Below are 21,321 nucleotides of genomic sequence, written 5' to 3'. Positions count from 1 at the left end.
TGCTGTGTACATGCTTTTGGATATTTGATATGTTGATTGAACTTTACATGTAATGGCTTTTAATATGCATGTGTTGTTTCATCTTGACGGGAAGCCTGAGTATGTAGCGCCATACAAGATGGTGTACCGAGGTGAATGCAAGTGGTACTTGTACGGTGTGGAGGTGATAGACGTATACCTGCACTGTCTCTGGCCAGTAGATTAGTATTGACACACATGGCATGATTATCTGCTGCATTGCATTGTTTTAGAAATGATAAACTGCTTTTGAACTTATATTGCACATGTAAGTGAGCTTGGGGTGGAAGATCCTTGAGGACTCACTGACTTAGAGATTTCTAGATTAGAGATCTTACCCCACGTTTGGGGAATGCTTATTTCAGGATCAGGTAGTATGGGTACTGATGCCTCAGGCGGCAGGAGGCCGAAGCTTAGCTGATTATGTTTTACTGCTTTATGTTAGCATGACTGGATTTGGGATGCTGTTTATGTTTTCCGCTATTTATGATATGTTGTTGTTGAGACTGATGTTGGGCATGTTGCCTTATTTGAGTGAGCATGGGGATTGTCCATGACACTTTATGTTAGTACTTTTAGATTGGAGTTGTATAAACTGTTAGATGGTCCGGTCTACATTGTTGTAGTTCCGTGACTAGAGCCACACTTATATTATCTATGTTATGAGGTATTTCAGTTAGTTGTTTTATTGCAATTACATACAGGCGATGTTTTATTAATTGATTATTAAGCAAGTTGGTAATGTTAATGACATCATAATTGAAAAGAAAAAGTAATTCCGCATTTTAATTAAGCGCAGCTTAATACGATATTATGATAACATTACCGGATATATATACGGGGTGTTACATTTATGGTATCAGAGCAATGGTTCGAGGAAAAAGCCTGTATGTATTGCAATTGCTAGGTTGTTTGGTTGTGTCTGTCTTTGTGTTTACTCCGTCGAATTTTATTATGATGATGTATATGTGATCACATTGCATGGACCTGATCAACTCATAATTTGTGTAACTTGTGCAGAGTCATGGTAAGGTCCGGGAGAACACGAGAGACTTCTGAGGATCAATCCGATCATATCCTGACTGCATTGGCTGAGATTCAGGTGGCTAGGTTAGCCGATCAGGAGGCCACTAGAGTGGCCAACACGGCAATGATGGAAGCTGTTCGCGAGGCGAACCGGATAGCCGCAGCTGAGGTTCGTGAAGCGAACCGGAGGACCACTGAGGAAGTCCTTGAGGCGAACAGGATGGCGAACATGACGATGATGAGAGTCATGTTGGAGGAGTTGAGGGCTGGTCCTGCTGTAGGCCAGGCTTTACCACCACCGCCACCGCCTCCACCTAGTGTTCAGGAGGAGAGCCATAGTCACATCAGCAGTGCTACTCATGCCGCTGAGACGGGGGAGCCCCTTGTGGGGATTGTTGAGGATCGTGATGTGATCGATCGCCGGCTGAATGCTTTCAGGAAGCATAAGCCACCTGTGTTTGAGGGGTCTCTGGATCCTATTGCTGCTGCGAGATGGCTAGAGTCGCTGGACAAGATCTTTCGGGTTATGTAGTGTACAGACCCACAGAAGCTGATGTTCTCGACTTACATGCTGGAGGGCGATGCCCATGAGTGGTGGACGCACACCTCTCGTGCTTTTGAGAGGCAGGGTCGTGTCATGACATGGCCATTCTTTGAGGAGTGCTTTCTGGGCCGATACTTTCCCTATGATGCGCAGGAGAGGAAGCAGGGAGAGTTTGATCGTTTGGTACAGGGCTCGATGTCTGTTGATGAGTACCTGGCTAAGTTTAATGAGCTAGTGAAGTTTGCACAATTCCGGATGGTTCCTCCGACTCTGTTATTTCTGGCAGCTAAGTTCCGCAGGGGACTTAGTGAGGTGATTGCTGAGCATCTTGCTGGTGCTGCTTCGAGGGACTTTGGTACACTGGTTCAGCAGTGTAAGGACATCGAGGATGTTTGTGTGGCAAGCAAGGCCAAGAGGGCCAAGGTTGAGGAGAGCAAGGGAACAGGTGGTTCCACTCCTGCTCCTACTTCTTGGAAGGACATGAGGTTTGCTGATAAGGGCAAGGGAAAGCAGTTAGTGACTAGGCAGGCGCCTGGTCAGTTCAAGAGAGCTGTTTCACATCAGGGGAGTTCTGCTAGGCCTCCTACCACTCCGAGATGTTCGGGATGTGGGAAGGAGCATGTGGGACGCTGTGCTACGGGGCAGTTGCTGTGTTTCAAATGTGGCAAGGAGGGCCACTTCTCTAGAGATTGTCCGTCATCGACGGCGAGAGCTGCAGCTGTTCAGGCAGTTCCTTTGCAGATTGTTCCGATGGCATCTTCTCCGGCACCTGCAGTGCCACATTCTGTTGGGAGAGTGTATACACTAGATAGGCAGCAGTCGGACCGCGCTCCGAACCTTGTCAGAGGTACTGTGTCTATTGGTGATTCTTTTGTGGATGCTATCTTTGATTTCGGGGCTACTCATTCGTTTGTTGCTACCCCGATTGCTTTGGGGCTTGAGTTGCCCAGTGCTATGCTTTCTCTACCGTTGCGGGTGACTACCGCCACCGGAGAGATTTGTGATTCTACCACTGTACATCGCGATGTAGCGTTTCAGTGGGATGGTCGTGAGTTCTCGGTAGATCTGATAGGGTTTCCAATGGCCAACCTTGAGATTATTCTGGGCATGGATTGGTTGTCTAGAAACTGTGCTTTGATTGATTGTTGTGCAAAGCGCGTGGTGATGTCTTCGTGTGATTCCACAGCTAGTTCCTCGCCATACATTTCACTGATGCAGGCCAGGAGAGCGCTGCGAGCAGGGGCATTGGGTTATGTCATGTTGGATGGTTTGGTGAGTGGGACACAGGAGGATAGCACTGGCATTCCTGTGGTGGGGGAGTTCCTTGAGGTGTTTGCTGAGGAGATTCCTGAGTTTCCGCCACAGCGGGAGATAGAGTTCTCCATTGACTTGTTGCCCGGTGTGGGGCCGATTTCTTTAGCTCCTTATCGGATGTCACCACCGGAGTTGGCTGAGCTGAAGAAGCATATTGAGGATCTTTCGGCGAAAGATTTCATTAGACCGAGTGTATCTCCTTGGGGAGCACCGGTCATCTTCGTGAAGAAGAAGGACGGGACAATGCGATTGTGCACCGACTACAGGCAGTTGAACAAGGTGACAATCAAGAACAAGTATCCTCTTCCTCGGATTGATGATCTGTTGGATCAGCTCAGGGGTGCTTGTGTGTATTCCAAGATTGATCTCCGGTCAGGATACCATCAGATTCGGGTGAAGCCGGAGGATATCCCGAAGACCGCGTTTCGTTCGAGATACGGTCATTTTGAGTATTTGGTGATTCCGTTTGGACTCACAAATGCGCCGGCAGTGTTCATGGATTACATGAACAGGATTTTCCAGCCGTATCTGGATCAGTTTGTGATTGTCTTCATTGATGATATCCGGATCTACTCCAAGACTGAGGAGGAGCATGTGGAGCATCTGAGGATAGTTCTGCAAGTGCTGAAGGAGAAAAAGCTTTGTGCTAAACCTTCCAAGTGTGAGTTTTGGCTCAAATCAGTCAAGTTTCTGGGGCATGTGATTTTAGCAGATGGAGTTGCAGTGGATCCCAACAAGATTGAGGCCGTGTTGGATTGGGAGAGACCCATGACAACTACGGAGGTGAGGAGCTTCTTAGGTTTGGCAAGTTACTATCGGAGGTTCATCAAGGGTTTTTCCACGATGGTTCTCCCTTTGACTCGCCTTACCCGAAAGGAGACTCCATTTGTGTGGACTCACGAGTGTGAGGCGTGCTTCCAGGAGTTGAAGGAGAGATTGACTTCTTCACCAGTGTTGATCCTTCCTGATCTTGAGGAGCAGTTTGAGCTTTACTGTGATGCTTCTGAAAAGGGGCTGGGCTGTGTGTTGATGCAGTCTGGTAGAGTTGTTGCTTTTGCTTCAAGGCAGTTGAAGCCTCATGAGGAGAACTACCCGACTCATGATTTGGAGTTGGCTGCGATTGTGTTTGCTTTCAAGATTTGGAGGCATTATCTTTTTGGTTTGAGGTTTGTGGTGTTCAGTGACCACAAGAGTTCGAAGTACCTGTTCGACCAGAAGGAGTTGAACATGAGGCAGAGGAGATGGATGGAGTTCATAAAGGACTACGACTTTGAGCTTAGGTATCATCCTGGCAAGGCCAATGTGGTAGCCGATGCTTTGAGTCGAAAATCCAGTAGTTCATCCAGTTTGCTACTTGGTAACTTCGACGTGGTTGAGAAGTTCCGCCACTTGGCAGTGACCGCTCCGTGTGCGAGCGTACTTCTCGAGTTGGAAGCATCAGATGTCGTCAACGAGCTGTTTGAAAAGATTAAAGAGGAACAAGTTCAGATAGAGTGTCTGGATTATGTGAAGAACCAAGACGGTGTGTCTTGGAATGATGATGGATTGCTTTTGTTCCAGCGGAGGATTGTGGTTCCTCGAGGTCCGTTGACAGAAGAGATTATGGCAGAAGGCCATAAGGGTCAGTTTTCTATCCACCCTAGTGCTACTAAGATGTATCAAGACTTGAAGAAGAACTTCTGGTGGCCGGGCATGAAGAAAGATGTTGCTATCTTTGTGTCCAAGTGTTTGGTTTGCCAGAAGGTGAAGATTGAACACCAGAAGCCGTCTGGTAAACTTCAACCTCTTGAGATTCCGGAGTGGAAATGGGAGAGCATTTCCATGGACTTCGTTGTGGGTTTGCCGAAGACTCAGGTTGGCTGTGACTCTATATGGGTCATTGTGGACAGACTGACGAAGTCTGCCCATTTTCTTCCAGTGAAGGTGAGCTTCACTACAGAGCAGTTGGCCAGATTGTATGTTTGCGAGATTGTGAGACTTCACGGGGTGCCCGTGAGTATCATCAGTGATAGGGACCCGAAGTTCACATCTCGGTTCTGGGAGGCGCTGCATGGAGCTTTTGGTACGCAGTTGAGATTGAGTACCGCCTATCACCCTCAGACTAATGGACAGAATGAGCGGACTATCCAGACCTTGGAGGACATGTTGCGGGCTTGCACGTTGGAGCAGGGCTCGGCATGGGATAGGTACCTTCATTTGGTGGAGTTTTCGTATAACAACAGTTTCTATGCTAGCCTGGGCATGGCACCCTACGAGGCGCTCTACAGTAGGAGGTGTCGTACACCTACCTGCTGGTCGGAGGTTGGGGATCGTGAGTTGTTTGGCTTGGATTTTGTCCAAGATACCACCCTGCAGATCCAGATGATCAGGGAAAAGCTGAAGCAGGCGCAGAATCGTCAGAAGAGCTACTACGATGTCAAGCATCGTCCACTGGAGTTCAGTGAGGTGAGCACGTGTTTGTGAGACTTTCACCTGTCACCGGTGTTGGACGGGCACTCGGAGTGAGGAAGCTGAGCCCGCGGTTTATTGGGCCATACCAGATCCTTGGTAGAGTAGGACCTGTTGCCTACCGGCTTGCCTTGCCTCCGAACCTGGCCAACATCCACGACGTGTTTCACGTGTCTCAGCTTCGGAGGTACATAGCAGATCCTTCGCACGTGGTGCAACCGGATGATGTGGAAGTTCGGGAGAACTTAAAGACTCCCGTAGGACCACTAAAGATTCTCGTTCGTGGCGAGAAGTAGCTGAGGAGCAAAATCATTCCGATGGTCAAGGTGCAGTGGACCGGAAGGACTCCTGAGGAGTGTACTTGGGAGCGAGAGGACGAGCTTCTCCGGCAGTACCCCGAGTTTCGACCAGGTATGTTTCTGATTTTGAGGTCAAAATCCTAAAAAGGTGGGATGAATGTAAGAACCTGCACCGTTAATTAAGGTATTTAATTAATAATTACGAGAAAATAGGAAATGATTCCATAATTGACCCTAATAATTATTTATGAGGCTTAGTAATCGTAATAAGTGATTAAGAATGCTGAAAGTCACTTTTCGGAAGAAAAGTGCAGATACCGGTTCTGCTAGTCGGTATAAATGCGTGCCGAAAAAGTATCCCGTAAAATTAATGTAAGCGCATGATAATTACTAGAATAATATGTAGGACTTGTAAAACGAGGTTCAAGTCCAGATAATGAGAACTGGTGCTGGAAACCGGTACTGGCTTGGAAAAGCGCGTACCGGAAAAGTGCTCAGAAGATTATAAGAAAAATATGATAAATCTTAGAAAATTATGTAGTTTCATAATCCAAAGTTTGGGATTAAAATGCTAAGCGTAGCAACTAAAGTTAATACTGTGTGTTTGAGTGGCTTGGGCTATAAATACCCATTGTTAAGGGCACATAACCCTAGAAAACAGAAAACCAACGTGAGGGGGAGCTGATCAGCTGCTTGGTGACTGCCCTATTGGCCTTTCCTTCCTTTCTTGAACCAAGTCTTGATCTTTCTTGATTTTCCTTCATCCTTTCACTTGGGAAACACTTGGGAAACATCTTGAGAGGGTGTGAGGGTGCTGTGTTTGAGGTTTGGCCACTGTTTGTGGGCTGTTTGTGCTCTGAGTTGGGGTTTGGGTGGAGTACCTCCTTGCTCATTGGGTTTTGAGGCTTAAAGGAGCTTTCTTGTTGAGTAAAAGGACCACCTTGGTATACCATTTTCGTGTGTAGAGAGAGACAGAATCTTGGAGTGACCTTTTGAGCTCCAAGAGCATCTCTTGTTGGCTGGTTGAGTTTTGGTAAGCCTTGTCACCTTTGGTCTTGAGTTTTTGAACTTAAAAATGAAAGCTTAATGCATGTTAAGGCTTAAAGATGATAACTTGTTGTGGGTTAATGTTGAACACACCTAGAAATGCATGTTTAGGTGCTTTAAATCGTTAAAAACCCAACCTTGGAAGGATATCTTCACGAAAATGCAGAAACTGCATTCTGTCGTGAAATATCTGGATATCGACCCGTGGAATATCCGGATATGGGATATCCGGATATGATATCCGGATATGTGTATTCGGATATGGCGTTTTGGGATATCTGGATACTAGATATCCGGATATGGGATTCTGGATATCCGGATACCTTAAAATGCATGTTTAAGCTTCTGAAATCGTGAAATGAACCACCTTTGGATTGATATCTCGCGAAATGCAGAATCTGAGTTCTGCCGCAAAATATCTGGATATTGGGTTGTAAATATCCGGATATTGATATCCGGATATGGATATCCGGATATGGGGTTCTGAATATCCGGATATTGATATCCGGATATTGTCAGACAGATATCCGGATATGCCCCCGACAAATATCCAGATATTCTGGGTTTTCGAAGATCAGTAGCTGCACTGTTCATTCAGAATGTTGTTATGGGTTTGTGGACCCTAGTTTGACGAAATAAGACTTCTGTAATTATTAATCTAAGTCAGAATCAAGTGATTAAGGGCTTGTGGCTTTTTGAGAAGCCTTAAGACGTGATAACGTAAAGGAATGACGTTGTCTTTGTATCTATGCTTGTAGAGTATGAATATTGATATAATTATTGGTCCAAAATATATTGTGATTGTGTTGTGTGTGGACCTTGAGCTTGTGTGGACTCTTGGCTTGGATAGCTAGCTTGCAAGGTAAGCTTTCGTGTCCTCGGTTTAGCCGTTGTTGGTTCCACCATATGTAAGAACCTGCACCGTTAATTAAGGAAATTAATTAATTAAATATGATAATTAGGAAATAATTCCATAATTGACCCTAATAACTGTTATGAGGCTTTAATAATTATGGTAAGTGAGTAAAAATACTGAAAGTCGCTTTTCTGACGAAAGTGCAGCTACCGGTCCTGCTACCCGATATAAATGCGTACTGGAGAAGTATCCCGGAAAATTATAATAAGTGCATGAATATTTCTAGAATAATATATAGGACTAGTAAAACAAGTTTCAAGTCGAAATAATGAGGACTGGTGCCAGAACTGATACTGGCTATGGAAAAGCGCGTACCAGAAATGTGCTGCAAAAAATAAAATAAAAATATGACAAATCTTAGAAAAATGAGTAGGTTCAGAATCCTAAATTTGGGATTAAAATGCTAAGCGTAGCAATTAGCGCTAATACAGTGCGATTAAGCTTAAACCGACTATAAATACAACTTTTGGCACATAACCCTAGGCCATAATCTGAGTATACGTGAGTCTTGGAGATGTGATCAGCTTCCTCCCTGTTCATGCTCTTCTCTCTTTGGAAAACCACCAAGCTATCATCTTTCTCCATGATTCTTCCCTCTAAATCATTGTAAACACTTAGTAGAGTGCGTTGTGAGGTTGAAGGACAACTCTTGCTGAGTTATGGGTGCCATTTGGGAGAGGTTTAGTTGCTGCCTCTGAGCTTGGAGGGTGTGTGAACCATTTGCTTGGCATTTGTGGTGCCAAGGAGCCATCTTTGTGCAAAGGACCAACCTTTGATCACCATTTTTGTGTACCTTGGAGGTCAGATTGTAGGAGCTTCATAGAGAGCTCCAAGAGCACCCCTTTTGTTGTTTTGAAGCTCATGGGTATATGCCTCAACCCTTACCTTTGTGTTTTCATGAATATAACATGAATTGAAGATGTAAAATTATGAATTTTGATAATTTGAACGTTGGTTGATGAACCTAAGTGTAAAAATGCAAGCTAAGTCGTTGGGATAGATGTATCTACGTGAAAGATGGATATTTAAATGGATATTTTCGTGCTAGGCTGCTGTCTGTGGCCTCTATCGTGAAATATCCGGATATGATATCCGGATATGGCATATCCGGATATGATATTCGGATATTGGGACAGCAACGACCTGTTTCGGTAAAAATTTGATATCTTGAGCTACAAAGCTCCAAATCGAGTGCTGTTTAGACCTATGTGTAGCTAACACATAGAGATATAACCCTGTAAAATTTCGTAGCCATTGGATAAGTGATTTAATCTCAGTGTTAGTTTGAAGTCGCGTCTTGGTTGCTGGAAATTCAGTTTGCAGCAGTCACTTTGCGAAAATCATAACCGGAGTTTGAGACATAAAATATGTCGTTGGAAAGCTTGCAATGTCTAGTTTAACATACTAAAATCTCATAATTTTTGGTAAAGATTTGCAACTGCAGTTTTAAAAATGGAACCTTGGGAGTGATATCTCGCGAAATGCGGAAACTGCATTCTGTCGCGAAATATCCGGATATGATATCCGAATATGGGCTTGGAGATATCCGGATATGGATATCCGGATATGGCCCCGACATATATCCAGATATTTTGGGTTTTCGAGAACAGTAACGGTACTGTTCATACAGAAGGCTATTATGGGTTTGTGGACCCATGATTAGTCAGTGTGGACTTATGTAATAATTAAACTAAGTAGAATCTAAGGGATTAAGGGCTTAAGGCTTTGTGAGAAGCCTAAAGACGTAAAACATAGAGGAAATGCGTTGTCTTTATGTCATCTGCTTATAGAGTATGAATATTGATATGATTGTTGGTCTAAAACAGATTGTGATTCTGCTGTGTGTGGACCTTGAGCTTGTGTGGACTTGGCTTGGATTGATTGCTTAAAAGGTAAGCTTTTGTGTCCTCAGTTTAGCCATTTCTTAGTTCCACCATATTCCATGGGAGAATGGTTTATATGCATGCTGTGTTTTCATGCTTAGATGATTGGAATGCTGTTGAACTGTTATGTGTAAGGGCCTTATAATATGCATGTGTTGTTCCACTTTGACGGTAAACCTGATTATGTAGCGTCATACAAGATGGTGAGACTGGGATGGATGCAAGTAGCACCTTGCACATTGTATGGGTAATAGACGTATTCCTGCATTTTCTCTGGCTAGTAGATTATATTGACACACATGACATGGTTATCTGTGCATTACACTGATTTTGGAACTTATAGCTATTGTGTAAACTGTTTTAGAACTTATAATGCATATGTAAGTGAGCTTGGGGTGGAAGATCCTTGAGACCCTTGTCTTACTGAGATTTCTTTTTAGAGATTTCACCCCACATTTGGGCACCATTTCAGGTTCAGGTACTGCGGGGGTTGAGACCTCTAGCGGCAGGAGGCCGGAGCTTAGCTGATATTGCTGTTTATATGCTGATTATGATTGGATGCTGGATATGCCTGTTGCTATTCTGTTATTAGCTTCTTTGATTATGTTGTTGTTGAGACTTTGTTGGCTTTGTTGCCTTATTTGGTGAGCATGGAGATTGTCCATTCCACATTGATCTGTCTATGTTTTGTTTAGATTCGAGTTGTAATAATGTATCAGGATTGTGTCCGGACTACGTGTTGTACTTCCGTGATTTTAGATACTCACAGTTATTTATATTATGAGGTATTTCAGTTAGTTGTCTTTTGCAATTATATACAGGCAATGTTTTATGAAAATTGATTAAGTAATCAACTTGGCTAAGAGTAATGACGTCATAATTGAATAGAAAAAGATATTCCACATTTTTAATTAAGTGTGGCTTAATACGATGACATGTTAACAAACCGGATGCATACGGGGTGTTACACCATACGGGAAATGGTTGATATGCATGATGTGTTTTCATGTTTTGATGATTGAAATGCTTTGAACTGTTTCGTGTAAGGGCCTTATATTATGCATGTGTTGTTCCATCTTGACGGTAAGCCTGAGTATGTGGCGTCATACAATATGGTGGTTCTGTGGGTGGGTGCAAGTGGCGTCTTGCACTGATTGTAGGAAATAGACGTATCTCCTGCATTTCTCTGGCCAGTAGAATATCTTGACACACATGACATGGTCATCTGTTGCATTACACTGACTTTGGAACTTATATTATATACCTGCTTTTTGAACCTATATTGCACGTGTAAGTGAGCTTGGGGTGGAAGATCCTTGAGGACCCCTTGTCTTACTGAGATTTCTGTTTAGAGATTTCACCCCACGTTTGGGGCACATATTTCAGGTTCAGGTAATGCGGGGGTTGAGACCTCTAGCGGCAGGAGGCTGGAGCTTAGCTGATTTATATGCTGTATGCTGATTATGTTGGATGCTGGATTATGTCTGTTGCTATTTTGCTGTTAGCTTTATGATTATGGTGCTGCTGTTGAGACTATGTTGGGCTTGTCGCCTTATTTGGTGAGCATGGGGATTGTCAATGCCACATTGATTGACTATGTCTTAGTTTAGATTCGAGTTGTAATAATGTATCAGGATATTGTCTGGACTACGTGTTGTAATTTCGTGATTTAAATACTCACAGTTATTTATATATTGATGTACTTCAGTTAGTTGTCTATTTGCAATTTACATACAAGCAATATTTTTGGAAATGAATTAAGTAATTCAACTTGGTAATGATAATGACGTCATAATTGAAAGTAAAAAGTTATTCGGCAATTTTAATTAAGTGTGGCTTAATACGATGGCATGTTAACAAACCGAGTATACACGGGGTGTTACAATAAGCTCAGTGAGATAAGCTCCTAGTTCTAGTGGCTCCTCTCTCTTGTGGCCCCATCATGATGGTGGGCATTATGATTGTATTGTATGAAAGTATGTGGAATAATGTATATGTGCATTCATTCACATTCATATAGATGTTATATGATTCTTGATGTTATGATGATGCACTGATGATATATGTTATGAGAATCCTAGCCAATGATTATGGTATGTAGGCTGCCTATAACTTGACTCTGGGAGCTATTGCATACAGAGGTTGTGTTGACTGTCTATGGCTTGACCTTGGAGTCACACACGTGTAACCGTCTACGGCTTTGACCCTGGGGTTACACAAGGATGATATGATGATGCTATGTTTATGTTGAATGCCTGTATTATATGCTTTATATCTGACTTGTCATGCAGAATGTATCGCCCGGCCGCTTCAAGAATCAATGATTATCCCCACATACTAACACGAGACCCCATCACTAGAAGCCTTCCAGGAGCCACTCCTTGTCCATGCCCTTTTGCACCGGCGATCATTCCCCGCCCTCGTCAGCGCCCGGGATGTTACACAGGAAGTGGGCTCAAGGGATTAGAGGATCCTCTATGAACCTTGAGCTTACTGAGATGTGTTATCTCACCCCGTTTGGGGACATCATTTCAGGTACCTAGAGTAGTGGTGATGCTTCTAGGGGCAAGGTCCTCGCTTTGGAGTAATGGATGACGCTACTGATTTCTTTTACCATGATTAGACTTGATGATAGCATGTATATTTGTTAACATGCTTATTTATCGTAGGTTGAGACTATGTTATGTATTGATTTAGGCTCACGACTGTATTATTGGAGCCATGGATTATTTATTGATGTTTAGACGTTCTCGAATTTAATATAGACTTGATGTATGTTTTCTGTTAATTGGGCATGGAGCCATATTGTTTGTATTGACCCATTGAGGGAATTGCAGTTCGTGTGAGACTTGCAAGCTGTCTGTTTAATTATTGTATCTATCAGGTTGTGTATAACACCTCTTACTTATAAAACATATATTAATATATTAAATATGGATAAAAGGGAAGGATTAGTGAAAATTTTGAAAATTAGGTCAAAATACAAAGGAAGGGTAAAACGGTAATTAGCCAAACATGTAACCCTAGGAAGGTAAAATTGAGTAGGAGGTCTCAAATGATAAAAATAACCCTGGAAATGGATTTAGAACGAAAAATTGAGTGGTTAGGCAAGTTTCTGAAAATTCGGTGAATAATATTTTTACTGGGTAAAAATACCGCGGTACAGTTGCACCGTAAAATGTGCCGATTGAATTTTGAGCTCTAGGTTTGAATATAAGTTATAAATGGTACATAGGACTAAGAAATATGATTTCTGGTAAAAATTGACAGAAATTAGTGAGTTTGGGGAAGTGTGCCCACAGCATGCATAACAGCTTAAAACTGCAATTTCTCCGAACGACCGAAAAAACTCCAGATTCATCTGATCAAGGGCAATTAAAGGACAATGGTTAACGTTAAGAATTAGAGTTTTTAAATAGGTTATGAAATTATGCACGTTTAGTGGAATAGGCGGGAGATTTGAATTAGTTTGAAATCGCGTGAGGTGGCGGTGGGGCCCACCTCACTTAAGTGGACTTAGCCACTTGTAAATACACTATTTATCATCACTTTCAAACACTCTTCTCTCTTCTAAAACCGTGAAGAACACCAAGAAAAGGGGGAAGGAAGACTTGGCTTGATTCTTGATGATCTAGCCATCGATTTCAACAAAATTTGTCATCAAACTTCAATTAAACGACGATCCGGACACAACCATACCATCCACAAGCCTTGAAACTCACTCATTTGGGAGGGAGGAGGCAAAATCAGCCACAAAAATTGGAGGGATTTTTGTGAATTTGGAGTTGTGTGTTCAAGCCATTGCTTGGGAATCACTTGGAGGGGTACAACGCCAAGCTTGTGAGTATATTTCAACCTCTTTTATAGCTTGTGAGCACACTAAGAAGTCTCGGGTGTATATGGATGGAGGGTGCCTTGGTTGATGTTTTGGGAACACTCCTTGGTTTGGAACCCGTAGGCTATATACCGAGGCCAATAGGCCGGACGTTGCGTAGTTTTGGCATTGACCATTCCAGGTTCGTCGTATTTTGTTCCCCTATGTTTCGCTACTTCACTAAATCCCTTGCTTTATCCCGTTTTTTAAATGTTGTATTATGTTATTGATATGCATCGAAGTGAGCCATTAGGCGGAGTATTCTCCAGAACCTCTGGGTTACTGAGATATATCCGTATCTCTCACCCCGCTTTGGGGACTTTAATTCAGGTAGTGCCAGTGGAGTCGGAGCGGCGGGCAAGAGGCCCGTAGGTTGAGCTTGGACATATAGCCATTTTGCATTTTGTGGCCATTGGGCCTAGGCTAGACTTAGGGCATGAACATTATATGTAGTGTTAGGCTTATGCATTGTATCATCGATGTTCATGCCATATTTTGTCTAAGTTTAGCTTATGTTTATCATGATTTATTTTGGTGGATTATTATGTATATTTGGAGAATTGTTGTAATATTTGTAAAGAAGCTTGTAAATTGTATTATGGGAACTTGATGTAATATTGAAGCATGCTATATGATGAAAGGGCAATAGGCCTATTCTAGGATGTGATTTAAGTTTTATGTCAAGAAGAATGCATTCAAAGGAATAAAAGTGATTGAAATGATTTATGGTTTTATGATGAAATGATTGAGTCGTAAAGTAAGTAAAATGATATAAATTGTGAAGGGTTGTAAGAGCATCAAGGCATTGCTGGTCCTTGAGTTCCACCCATGATTATTAGGTACAAAATTGAGGTTAGATAAAACACCTTCAAAGGTGGGATTTATTGGAAAAACAAAGAAAACTCTAGCGAATTTTCTAAGAATTAGCAGAATTTATGTGAACTTTGGGAGAGCATATCTCCCTCTACAAAAGTCCAATAGGGACATTCCATACGCAATTTTAAGGCTTGAGATGTCAACTACTTTGTGTCAAAATTTGAGTATCAAAGGTGAACTACGCTGCCCTGTAGAAGCCTGTGAACACGGACTATCCAGAACGCACCTGTGCAGGGGCTGTTTCTGGCAGTTTTTGAGAATTTTATTCCCGCTTCGTTTCTTGGTCAAGTTAGGTGTGTGATATGTCAAATTGAAGCTTGGGGTGTCTGGTTTACTGTATAAAAATGTGAGAGAAATTAGTTGAGTGTAGTTTGCAGAATCGTTGATGGAGGGAGGGCTGTTTGGAACCTGTTTGAGGTTGGCTGTCAGGTTTGCTTGTCCAACTTCAAACGGTAATATTCGAAGCAAACGAGAACTTTATGACTCGTGTGATAGCTTGTTAGAAAGGTAATTAAGTGTAGAATAACATACTGAAAGATGAGAGGTTCGCGACATGCGTTTCGTCTGCAGTAAATTAAAGATCGAACCATGTTCGGGTAGGTAGAAAACGTAAAAGTGAGATTTTAGCTAAGTGGGTTTATGGGAACCCCTTAGGGGGCGTTTGGTTGAGGAATTTTTTTTTGAATACTAGGGAAATGTAATTGATAGGGAAATGGTTGGAAAAAGTGTTTGGTAGGAAAATGTAAAAAAAGTTGTTTGGTTGGAAACAATTTAACCGAGCAAATTAGGTAAGATTTATAAAGTCTATGTTTGGTTTGAGGTAAAATATAGATGGAGAAATAAGTGGCAATTACGAAAATGTCCCTGTTTTTAAAATAATTGTAAATTACGAAAGTCTATCATGGTCCTGAAAACAATTTTTAATTTTATGTTTTCACAAGATAGTGGCATCATGGTGTTATGGATTGGATAATTTACAGCTTTTGTGTATGAGAAATCATTGTTTACATAAATCTACAACTTCACAATTAGTTTTCTAATACAAAATGGAGGGTCACTTTGGTCACAATTTTCACTTTCAGTTTTCTACTTCCCTAGTTTTCCATAAATACCACATCTCAAGAGGTATTCTTAAATAGTGAATTTGAGCACAAAATCAACTGAAATATATAGTTTCCTATGCAAACTTCTTTCCTAGACTTTTTTTCATAAACTTGTACCAAACATAGCATTTTGGGATACCAACCCACACTTCCCCATCTATCCCAAAAGAAAACCTCAACCACACCCTTAGGGGGCGTTTGGTTGGGGATAAATTTTTGGAATACTAGAGAAATAAAATTGATAGGGAAATGGTAAGAAAGTGAGATAGATAGGAAAATATAAAAAAAAGTTGTTTGGTTGGATAAAATTTTACCAGGTAAATATATCCAAATTTTGAAAACCTATGTTTGGTTTTGGAAAAAATATAGATAGGTAAATGTTATAAAATTACAATTTGATCCCCGATTTATGTTCCATAGGCGCTCTCAATTTATTGATCTCTGTAACACTACTCCTGATAATTCTGCATTTTTCCGGCTTATGCTGAACCGCGAGGTAGTAGTGGGCTCTCTCATAATGATTCAACCCACGCTATGACAAATATTCATTTGATGGGCCACATGTTCCAGTACTTCTAGATATTCGTTCCGTTTGTCCAGATTTTATCTTGCTCTTTGATTCTTTCTTCCGTGTGGTGATTCATCATGGGTCCAAAATTGATCAGTGGAGGAAGCTTGGTTATGATAAGGACCCAAATCATGAGAACTTTAGAAAGCTGCTGGGAGCCCCAGAATTGGATGCAGAGCAATTGGTGGCTGAACGGGTTCCAGTGCCAAACCTTCTGACGCTACTTGCGGGAAGGTGAGATCGACAACCACCATGCACCACCTTGCTTTCTTCCGGTCGCTACTTGCGGGAAGGTGCTCTAAGGAAGACAACCTATTGACGCCCTAAGTTGCTGACCACACACACGAGATCTTGCATCGTATCATCTCTGTTGCATTTTGAAAGGGTATATTGGTTACAAAAATGATTCAAACAGTGGTTTAGCCGTGGTTTTACAAAAAACCACATATGAAAACGCTTTTCAAGCAGTACCGATATCTGTCATTTTCCACTTAAATTGAAAAACCTATGTATTTTGGATGCCTGGCTTTTACTCTGAATCTATTCAACCAAACAATGATATTCTGGAATCCTTCTCTCACTTGACTCCAGCCAAACACCACCTTAGTGACTTGAGAGAAGTGTTTTATGATATTTAGATAGTTTAAATAATTATTCCGCAAAGAGTTTACAGTTACGGTCACAGCTTTTATTTATTACGCTTTATTATTGTTTTAAATGCTCGCGTAATAAAAAGGAAAAAAATTACTCGCATTTTTATAAATGAATTGTTGTGATTGTAACTGCGCTTAATATCATAATCAATGTTAACAATACCGGTGTACAACGGGCTATTACATTGTGTATGTGTGGGACCCATGTCCCCAGTTATCCGAATACAGCTGTTATGTTGTCCGTGAAACTCCGTTAGGAATAACACTTGAGGTCATATCCGGATGGTCAACGACCACTAGTGATAGCCATTGATTTTAATTAGTAGACTTCGATGTTAATGTTACGCTAATGCGAAATATCATATGAACGCTTTGAAAATGTTTTAGAAAATATTTTGGAGAAAGTTTACTCGTATTCTTATAAGACGTTTATTATCCTTTTAAAATAAAGTATTTCGCTGTGTATGCTAAATATCATGTATGTTAACAAACAAGAGTATTACGGGATGTTACAAGAAATTCTTTTATAAATTTAATAAAACCAAACATAAATTCATTAATATAACAAAGGATTCACCCATCTTAAACACACTAGTAAATATAAAATCTTATTATAAACATATATTAATGCACCGTAAGCGCAAGAAGTTTTTTTTTTTTTTTTTTGGGATACACAAGAAGTTTTTATTTTACTTGCAAGAGGCAAATTACAAAAGGAAACAAATCAAACTTTGAATGCACAACTAGCAACTGGATAATACGATTAATTCCCCTAAGCAGAAATTGAGGAAATGAAACCTTTAACTACTCCAAATAGTAGTTTTGCTTTAATTGGGTCATATAGCTCTACCGCATGGCGACCCTCTTCCTCAAAGTTACTAACCACTTGAATACCCTTTTCCTCCATTAACTGCACAAGTTCTTTCCCACGGTCTGCAAGTGGGTCTCCACCATTCCCACTCACCAATACCTTCCACCCAAGCTCCTTGATCTTATCCAGTTTTTTAGGACCATCCCCAACCGTTGGATTGGAATACTCATGATCGCGGTCAACCCCAATTGGCAATGCTAGCTCCCACAACATATCGCCAACACACAATGGAATCATAGGATCATTCTCAAGCCTCAACTCGGATTCAGTCCTCTTGGTTCCACCAAAGCTTGGTTGACGCAATATCAACCCTTTGATCTTCAGTGGTTCAAGATCACCAACCTTTTGTGCTGCACGTAGACCTGCATGGTAGACAATAGTAGCGCCAGCACTATTCCCCATCAAATAACAATTAGAATAGTCAACATATTGAGTCAACCACTCATCTTGGCTGCTTCTAATGAAAAGCACCGCTTCCACGGCATCATCATACGCCACCGGCAACCGATGCTCCGGCGCAAGGCGGTATTCCACCGATGCAACAACTGCTTCAATGCTATCTGCCATGTTGACGCAAAAATCATGGAACACGGTGGAAGCAGCACTCCCTAAGATGAAGCCGCCACCATGGAAGAAAACAATGAGAGGTAGCTTGTGGTTTTGGTTGGAAGTGGAATAACCATGAACCGGTATTGCTTTTCGGGGTAGGAATAATCGAACCCAAGTGTTATTTATTTCGTTGATGGTGACATCTTTGGTGAGAACAGAGATAGGAAGAGTGGTATCTGATGAGGGTAAGGTGCGTAGATCAGGAAGCATGCGTGTGAGTGTGCCATCGGGGTTGTAGAAGATTTTGAAATGCTTGTAGGGATCAATGGTTGAAGAAGTTAGATTGGACATGGTAGAATAGGGAACTTGGTGTTTAGCTTCCAAATGAATTGAAGTGAAAGTATAATGCAACCAGATATATAAGAATCAGAAAAATATTGATATGATTAATGCAGATAAGTTATCTGCCTTTATTTTCAAAATGACATAATTTTATAATTAAAATATTAAAAAATTATAATTATAAAGATTATAATAACTCTAAAATAAATTAAAATTACAAAAATATCATTATTTCTGTCTCAAAGTAATATTATATTAGATTTACTGCATATAACTTATCAGCAATAACTAGAAAAAAAAACGAATCTAAGAATATTAGACTATGTCATAGTCTTTGTATTATACATGTGCAATGACGCAATGACTAATATTTCTTGGGACACACTTTGTGTACCTGTAAATTATTCCGAGAATCAGCAGGCGCAAGATGAGCTTAAGTAGGAAACGTAATGTACTACGACTCTCTTACGGATTTGTTACACAACATTTATCTAACAATTAAAAATACATGATTGCAAATTTAAAAAGAAGGAAAAAATGTTTATCTTTTTAAATGACACAACTTATATCTTTTTACTCTCACAAAGAGGTGAGATCCATACTTTTTTTTTTGTCAACTCTCTTTCCTTCTTTATCTATCTATTTCTCTCTCTTAAAATAATATAATTTTATATCCTTTAAAATGACACACACTTTTCTCTTAAAAGAATGCCTTAAAAAGCGCATTTAATTCAAATATTATATTTAGTAATAATCAATCCGTACAGATAATTATTATGTATAAACTTTTCAATAAATTTTATCATATGTAGTTATTTATTGAAAATTCTATTCTTAAAATAAAATAAAAAGTATAGATTAATGTAGGAAACGTAATGTACTACGACTCTCTTACGGATTTGTTACACAACATTTATCTAACAATTAAAAATACATGATTGCAAATTTAAAAAGAAGGAAAAAATGTTTATCTTTTTAAATGACACAACCTTCTTTATCTATCTATTTCTCTCTCTTAAAATAATATAATTTTATATCCTTTAAAATGACACACACTTTTCTCTTAAAAGAATGCCTTAAAAAGCGCATTTAATTCAAATATTATATTTAGTAATAATCAATCCGTACAGATAATTATTATGTATAAACTTTTCAATAAATTTTATCATATGTAGTTATTTATTGAAAATTCTATTCTTAAAATAAAATAAAAAGTATAGATTATTTTCATATATATATATATATATATATATATATATATATATATATATAGGGAAAAATGTTTCCGCAGTTACTGCAGATAAGTTATCTGCATTTATTCCCAAAACGACATCGTTTTGGTATTAAAATTTTAAAAAATTATAAATATAAAGACTGTTATAACCCTGAAATAAATTAAAATTACAAAAACACCATGATTTCAGCCTCAAAACGACGTCGTATTGGGTTTACTGCAGATAACTTATCTGCAGTAACTGCAGAAAAAGCGAACCCATATATATGGGTTTTATGTTTATCATTTAACATAATATAACTTCACTTTCCTACACACACATTAAAGAGGTGAGGTCCACATGTTTTTTTTCTCTTTCATCATTCCACTTTCTCTCTCCCTTTTGATGTGAGAGTTGGAAACAACACTTACATAATGTTACATAACACTAATAAAATCCTATATATATATATATATATATCTCAAATACAAAAAAGTGAAAATATGAAAAAACGGATACACCTATGAGGCAGGTATCGTGATTTCCTTTTTAAAAACGGATACGAATACCTCGACTCATCACATATATTTAATTCTCGTAGATCTTCAGAGGTGTTTATATAAAATTGGAGTAGTGAACCGAAAATACTGTGTTTTTCTATTATTATAATGTATTATATCTAAAGTAGCCCTTATTGGTGATTCCTTCCCTACAAACCCAGACACGAATTAATGTGTGGAAAATAGGAGTTTAATTCTTGTATTCTACTGTATTTTTTATTTTTGGTGTATCACTTTACTTATCTCATACATTTATCTGTTATTAGTTCTTACAATATATTATTTAAAATTTATCAAATATAATGAGCCAACAATAAATGTTTTGCCAACTGATAAAAAATCGAAAACAGAAATAATCCTCATAAAGCATATAGGTCAATGATATATATATATGGTTATTAATTATTGTTAAATATATAATACACCTACTTAATTCCGTGCCTCGTTATGCTGTCTAAGAGCCCGAGCTAGCAACTGACCTTTCCAATTAAATGAGAAATTACGAGCCATGAAAAAATTATTTTAAAATATAATTAGTAAGATAGCTAGGTAATAAATTCAATCTTAAGACTAATAAAAGTTATTGTATTTAAATTTATTTTATTTGTAGTATATATTGCTCCAAATTTACTTTTTTTTTTAACTTTCTTTTCAAACAAAATTTTGAATTAAGAAAAAGCCAATGAAAGAGAATTTGAAGGATTACCATAAAATTCTTTAAAAACCTAAATGATAATTAGAAGATTAATTTTTTTTATATTATCCATCGTTTCATCGATTATTTACTCTCCCCACCATATTTTAACATAGCTCGTCCTCAGGTACTCAAACGTAAGATTACTGGTTACGATAGAACAACCATTTACTAATTGATCAATGTGCTTAGTAATAGAAGATTATTCTTCAAACCATCTTCAATCTCATATAAATATAAATAAATACATTTGCCTACATTAATTGTGATTTGGGTTTCATTATCAATTTTTTCACTTTGTTAAATTAGGGCGTGCCTTCCCTAAATTGACCAAAATTAGGAAAGGGAAATAAAGCGTAACCTTCAATGTCACCATGAAACAAATTGGCAATTAGTAGATTACAAAGTCAAATCTACCAAAAGAAAACAGTGAACGCGTTTTTGGTCTTCTACCATTGCTAGCACAAGTGTGGGTCAAGACCTCATGACTCATGAGTCATGGTTAATGAAGAAAAGCACGAG

The 21,321-nt window shown here is 39.7% G+C and overlaps 2 protein-coding genes across 2 annotated transcripts in view; one reads left to right on the top strand and one right to left on the bottom strand.

Moving 5' to 3' along the window:
- The window catches only part of LOC133285013 (E3 ubiquitin-protein ligase PUB23-like), a 28,487-nt gene extending 12,333 nt beyond the window's left edge, over positions 1-16,154 (top strand). The window contains exons 3-4 of the mRNA XM_061482164.1: positions 15,769-15,854; positions 15,949-16,154. Coding sequence (XP_061338148.1) covers positions 15,769-15,854; positions 15,949-16,154 — 292 coding nt within the window. The remainder of the gene's footprint in view (positions 1-15,768; positions 15,855-15,948) is intronic.
- A 1,187-nt stretch (positions 16,155-17,341) lies between these two features.
- Positions 17,342-18,340, bottom strand: LOC133285005 (carboxylesterase 1-like). The gene has a single exon (XM_061482159.1). The coding sequence runs from the start codon at positions 18,338-18,340 to the stop codon at positions 17,342-17,344; it is 999 nt and encodes a 332-aa protein (XP_061338143.1).
- Positions 18,341-21,321: the final 2,981 nt, after the last annotated feature.

This window comes from Gastrolobium bilobum, unplaced genomic scaffold (assembly GCF_033153095.1).
Source record: "Gastrolobium bilobum isolate Gb01-03AN ecotype WA unplaced genomic scaffold, APGP_CSIRO_Gbil_v1 utg15010, whole genome shotgun sequence".
NCBI lineage: Eukaryota > Viridiplantae > Streptophyta > Magnoliopsida > Fabales > Fabaceae > Gastrolobium > Gastrolobium bilobum.
Note: the sequence above shows the minus strand (reverse complement) of the source record. Positions and strands in the feature narration are given on the sequence as shown.